Source organism: Miscanthus floridulus, chromosome 8 (assembly GCF_019320115.1).
Source record: "Miscanthus floridulus cultivar M001 chromosome 8, ASM1932011v1, whole genome shotgun sequence".
In the NCBI taxonomy this organism is placed as follows: domain Eukaryota; kingdom Viridiplantae; phylum Streptophyta; class Magnoliopsida; order Poales; family Poaceae; genus Miscanthus; species Miscanthus floridulus.
Window position 1 is genome coordinate 174,360,395 of NC_089587.1, and position 6,366 is coordinate 174,366,760.

The 6,366-nt window shown below is 41.9% G+C and overlaps 1 protein-coding gene across 3 annotated transcripts; it reads right to left on the reverse strand.

The window, feature by feature from the left end:
- Positions 1 to 713: 713 nt before the first annotated feature.
- Positions 714 to 5,813, reverse strand: LOC136477564 (glycerophosphodiester phosphodiesterase GDPDL3-like). 3 transcript variants are annotated; one of them, XM_066475768.1, is made up of 9 exons: positions 5,435 to 5,813; positions 4,352 to 4,645; positions 4,078 to 4,190; positions 3,493 to 3,991; positions 3,212 to 3,301; positions 2,845 to 3,132; positions 2,488 to 2,627; positions 1,310 to 1,796; positions 714 to 1,220 (listed from the first exon to the last, which is right to left on the reverse strand). In XM_066475768.1, exons 1-9 carry the CDS (start codon positions 5,547 to 5,549, stop codon positions 949 to 951), a joined length of 2,298 nt encoding a protein of 765 aa, XP_066331865.1. In that variant the 5' UTR covers positions 5,550 to 5,813; the 3' UTR covers positions 714 to 948. The 3 variants fall into 3 exon arrangements, with proteins under 3 accessions (XP_066331865.1, XP_066331864.1, XP_066331866.1); XM_066475767.1 differs by having other exon boundaries at positions 3,212 to 3,307; XM_066475769.1 differs by having other exon boundaries at positions 3,212 to 3,250; positions 5,435 to 5,812.
- Between the last annotated feature and the right edge of the window lie 553 nt (positions 5,814 to 6,366).

A 6,366-nucleotide genomic window follows, 5' to 3' on the forward strand; every position in this document is an offset into this window, starting at 1 on the left:
GGAGGATATGCTGCCGGACACTAGACACCTGCAAACAGCCTGCACGCACACAGTTTGCCCGGCGGGAGCCTGTCTTCCATGGGTTATTCGGCTGATATTAAAGCTGAAGCTGATTTGTTGTAAGAGAAAAATACTATAGATTCTAGCTGATAAGTTCAGGCAGCGGGCTTGGTTAGTACCTCGCCGTGATTGTGTCGGATGGAGAGGAGGCGTTGGCCAACAACTTTAGATGCCATCAGATTTAGTGGTATTATAGAACCAAAAAAAAAACAGCTTCACTTGTGAAGCCGAACTCCGCTAAACAGACTCTAAACATCATTATTTCAGTTTCAGATGCCATTAGATTTAATGAGCTACTTAAAAAGTTCATACATAAAAAACAATTTTAGAGTTGATGGACCACTTAAAAAGTTCATAGATTAAAAAAGTTACAATTTTAGAATTGATGGACCAGATAACACTGCTCACAAGTTATTGGACCTCTAATATATTTTACTCTTTTTCAAAACTCCCAAGTGCTTGTTTGGAACTTTGGATACACTCTAATTCACCCCAATCCACATGGTTGGCAAAGATTAGGGTAGAAAATTAACTAATTTTACACCGCAGCCCCTTCAAATCCATGTGGATTAAGATGGATTAGAGTGCATTCAAACAAACCCTGTTTGCAGTCAATATTTTGCCCCCCAGAGGCAGGTTGAGGAAAGATGATCTGAACAATGTATCACCACACATATGTACCAAAATGTACCTAGAGGCAGCGGCAGCACACACAAGTGCCACCGTTGAGGTATCAAGCTGAACATCCATCCATCCTCCAAAACACCGGACAGAACAAGAAAAGAATCGCTACATAAAGGTGGTGGAAAGAATTGTTATTAGCAGTTCAATGTGAAATCCTCAGCTCTAATGTGCCCACGCCGCATATGATGTTGTGCATGACTATCTTCAGATGAGGAGGGAAGCACATAGCATCAGCAATGTGATGAGGATCGAGACATCGGTCTGCATTCTGAGGGCGGCATGCGAAGGCGATGCAGGCGTGGTGGTGTTACTGACTGGAGGTAGGGCTGGTTCTGCGACGTCAGCATCCGTCAAGAGCGGCATTGGGGCTGCTGCTGGTGGCTGTGCATTTCCGGGCACGGTTGAAAGGAGGTCACCAGGTTTCGGAGGCGACATAAAGAGTGGTGCGTTCTTTCCCATGCTCATGCAGGAGTTCACTGTGACCAATAAATTCATCGAGAACTTCATATATTTGAATCACTTAACAAATGATACAGTACTTCTGAAATTGTAATCAGGAACTTACATTTGTATCTGTGAGCAGTCCCAGGGAAATCAGTGATGACCCCATCCACATTAGCACCTTGCACATAAGCATTAATCTGTGCAGTAGCGTCTGCGAAGAAGTCATTTGGTTGAGAACCAAACTCATTCATGAGCACGTAAACGTAAACTTGGAGGCCAGCAGACTGAAGGGTCGGAACAAGATTATTGGTCTGGTTTGTCAAATAATAATGGGTTTCCGGGAAAACAGATGTGGTGCTAACAGAAACAGCATTAGCAAACTTCTTAATATCTGCAAGGGACGAAGGTGCAGCATCTCTGACATTTTCTTCAATCATGTAGACAAGGTTGTACTTGGTTTCCTGCTTGAACTTCACTAGAACTGAACTGTTGGTTGACTGAATCATAACATTCTGGGCAGTCTGCTTGTTATAACCAGAGTCATCAAGGGCTTTGATCACTGCATCTACCACACCAAATCCAAGCTCCTCTGCCATGAAGGCAGCATGCTGCAAGAATTAAAAAGAGAAGGGAGAATGAGGTGTGGTGAGGACTTGCAAGAACTCCACCACATGAGACATAAAAAAGGGATTGGCTTTGCTCCAGTCATCCTTTTGTAGGGTAAGTTCACAGATTTTAAACCATGTCAAGTGTAGCTAGTTAGGGGTAAAATCACATTATTTACTTTAACTTCAGGTTCTTCGCAAGCAAGTTCTAGACATAGAAATGCTAGTTAACCTAGTGAAGGATTAAGTAGCTAAAATATCTATGAACTGGTCACTGTGATTTTTAGTTCTACTAGATTACTTGTGGGCTTGTGGCAGGGTCAAAACTAGACTATATGGGTGAGGCATAGGGTTGAGTGGCCCAACTGTCAACGCTCTCATCAAGGTTCTGTACCAGAATGAAGTTTGAGGGTCACTAATCTAGAAATATTTGTCATTTATTTGGATCCTGCCAGTCTAGTCTTTAATCATATAAATAAAAAAAATCACTAACTGTACAGGTTGTGTTTTCAGATCTGTGAACTTTTTTCTATGAAAAAAAATGATTATCAAGTAATCCCTAAAAGGCATTGCTCTCGGTGCAGTATACTTGATAAATGGTAAGAGATTTGGAACAGCACTATAGCCAACTCCATATCACTAAAATCTAGGTTCACACTAGATATAACATTTTTCCACATCATTAATTTCTTACCTCAACAGTTATCATGATTCCTGACAAATCCTTTCCCTTTGCAAAGGTCAAAAAGTCTGATAATCTCATGAAATTTCCTGCATTCTTGTTTCTGGGATTTCTGTACTGGCCAAAGTTGATCGCTGGGTTCGATATCATGGCTGCCAATAAAAAATGTTAGTCTTGAAGCAAATGCATGATCAGTTGTGAAGAAAAATTACAGATGGGCCATTAACTATTCACTAGTTATCAATTGCACAAAAAAGATGACTTAGCATAACCATATATACATGAGGATATCTAAATGTTTGGCTTCTATTTGCATAGCAAACATTCAGGTTTACAAAAAGTAGGGGAAATGACATCAAATCAACTTACGCTTTAGGTTCTTAGAAATATCATCCCAAGTAAGGTTGAAGGTGAAGACGCCAGGCCCAGCCTTCAGATCGTTGATGGTAGTTACTTGCGAAGCAAATTGTGATTTTGCAACAGTAGTAACGCCCATTAGGTCAACGGAACTCATGCATATCAGTATGCCATCTTTGGTCACTTGAACAGGACAGTCAATGACATCTGCACCATTGGCAACTGCCTTTTCATAAGCTTGGTCAGTGCAGTCTGGGTAGTCACCGCTAGCACCATTATGAGAGATAACTAGAGGTTTAGCTGCATTTGTGTGACGAAATTCAGTAACATTTATAAATAGGTGAAATTAAGCGTGAAGTGACAAAGGAAGCAGGTGTACCATGATCAATCTTGCTGGTGTTCAGGTTACTAAAGCAACCTGCAGGGGAAAAAGAAGAACAAATCAAGACCAAAGAGGCCATGACCCATGCTACATCTTCCAACTTGTTAGGGGATTCATGCCAAAGTCAAAAAATAATAATAATAATAACAGAACCATGATTCCATAACAACTATTATAAATAAAACATCACACTGACCTAGTGCTAACTTGAGTGCATAAAATTCTTGAACACATACTTATTAATAGCATCATGAAAAAAAAAGGATAGATGGACTCACCAACTGCCTCTGAAGGAGTAATCGGAAAATCACTCAATACACCATCAACAGAGAAGGCACCGTTATCAATGAAGGAAAGATATTCCGCTAATGGATCAAAGCTGTAGTTATAGCTGATAGTAAAGTCATTTGCAAAATCAGCAGCATAGATTTCTAGCCCCGCTTTGTGAGCATCATCAACAACTGAAGTATAAGGCAGCAGGTAATTATCTGGTGTAACAGACCAGATATAGCTTTTGGGAACAAGTATTCCAGAGGCAAAAGTCTTGACAAACGTTAGATTTTTCAACATTGAGCCATAAGTCTGATTTGTTGATGGCTCAATAGAGCGTTCGTCAAGAAAGCGGAACACAAGCTTCGTCTTCTTGCTAACTCTTCCAGATATACTGGTGAGGAAGTTCACTTCAGGCGATGAGATGTAATCGACAACAAATTTTTTTGATAAAGACAGGATATAGCTTCTCATGCTAAGCTTAAACTGGCTGTAGAAACTGTCTTGCTGCAATTTGGAAAGAAAACAAATGTTCAGGTGAGAGGAAAATCACCAACTTTTTAGTTCAAAGCTAGTTAAAGTTTTATCCCTACCTGGACATTTAACCAAACAGCAGCAGGATTAAATTGGGTGTAAACAATTTCAACAGGAGTTATTGAAAAGATACCATCATATGCACCGGTACGAGATAGGACCGATTGCTTCACTGCAAATATCAAGATGGGTTAATGAAGCATGACATCTGCATTTACTAAGTGGCATAAGATTCAATGCACAGACATGAGACATCTGAACATATACCATAACAGTTAACAAGATCAAAATGCTCAAGACAATAGTGAAACACAAATTTGTAACTCCACTTACGAGATACGTTTAGCAGATCAGTGCTTGTGTAGTCCACGGAGAACCATCCCACCGTAGATACACCATTAACATTGTAGGTCTTCTTCCCTTGTGGAAAAACATTGGCTATCACTGTGCAGTTATCCATGTCTATGCTCGGTAGGCAGATACCACCGCCATCCTTTGTCAACCGAACATCACACCACATGGCTGTGTCAGGGGAGCTAAGAGTCCCAAGAATCTGATAAGCATAAGAACTGGAATCAGGAAATAGACCGGAGAACCCGCCCTTAGCAACGATTGCTGGAGCCTTGCCTGGAAAAAATGAGATGATTGTTACTGTTAGGGTCATGAGGATGGACAAAAGTACTGGAACAGCCCTAAGCGCTACGGCAGAAAATACAAAACCAAAATTACCGGACGGACATAAAACTGGTAAACACGCATGACCATGTGAAATTATAGGTCATTATCACCGTTAATTCAAAGCACCACCCGAATTAATGTTATTCATCGAACTGATCCACTCCCATCCCATTCTCAAAACAAGCAATCCCCATGGGCCCATAAGCAGCCGATGAACAGTAGGCGTCAGCAGCTAATGATTTACGAGTATCTCTCACTAAGAAAGTGATTATGCATAGGCTTGTACTTGAAGACACGGTGATGTAAACAATAAAATGTGCGTCTATTGAATCCCAACCAAATGCCACTTAGCTGGAAAGGCTACCGTGCATTTTTTTTTTTTTTTGACGAAATGCTAAAAGGTAAGCATCATGGCTGGCCCCAAGCTTCCAATCAGAAATCTAGTCCCCCAAACAGTGCTAAAGACAAGCAAAACTATTTTGCTGGAGAAGCCCTAAAAAAAACTATTTTGCTGCAAAAAAACAGAAGCTTGAGCCCCCCAAAAAAGAACTAAATGCGCAGCCAGTTCATGCTCATCCTGAAGATCCAGGCCAAGCTGTAGTACAAAAACCAAATTCGCAGTTTACAGGCAAAAAAGGCTGATCTTTAAGCGAAGAGTGGCAGCACATCGACCAGATCAGATCACATACACACCAACTTCTCAAGAAACGAAGTGAGAGCGCAGCGAATCGAGCTTACCGCTCAGGGTCTTCCAGGTGGAACCCTTCTGGGCGGCGGCGGAGCCGAGCGCGAGCAGCAGCAGGAGCAGCTGGGCGGAACCAAGAAGGGAGCAGGCGCGGCTGCTCCTACCCATTGCGGGCCGCCACCACCTACGCGACCACCGGCGGCGGCGTCAGCAGCAGACGCAGCTCACGGAACTGGAAATCCAAGAACGCCCCCTGGAAGGGGGAGCAGGGGAAGCGGGTGGCGATGATGAGGAGACGAGCCAGGGAGGGAGAGCAATGCGCGTCCGGCGGCCGCGTTGGCGTTGGATTTTTAAGACCCAGAGAGAGAGACAAAAGAAATCGGGGGCGAGGCGAGGCGATGCTGCTGCTGAGCTGTGTCTGTGTGTGAAACAGATACAGGAGGAGAAGGTGGCATCAGGCCATCAGGGTCAGGGGAGCAGGGGAAAGGTGGTCAGAAAACTGCGTGTGAGATGCTCCGAATCGGTCTATTAGGTGCTGTTTAGCTGCACTTCATTTTGCAAAAATTTTCAAGATTTCTCGTCACATCGAATCTTTGACACATGTATGAAGCATTAAATATAAATAAAAAATAAAAGTAATTACACAGTTTAGACGAAATTCACGAGACGAATCTTTTAAGCCTAATTAGACTATGATTGGACACTAATTACCAAATAACAACGAAAGTGCTACCATACCGTTTCTCAAAAATTTTCGCCAACTAAACCAGGCGGAAAGAGAAATGATTGTTGTAAAAAAAACTAAAAAGAAATGATAAGCTTCAGTTATTAGGGCGTGTTTAGATGCAAATTTTTTTGGGTTTGGCTACCGTAGCATTTTTGTTTGTATTTGGTAATTAGTGTTTAATTATAGACTAATTAGGTTTGAAAGTTTCGTCTCGCGATTTCTCACTCAACTGTGCAATTAGTTTTTTTCGTCTATATT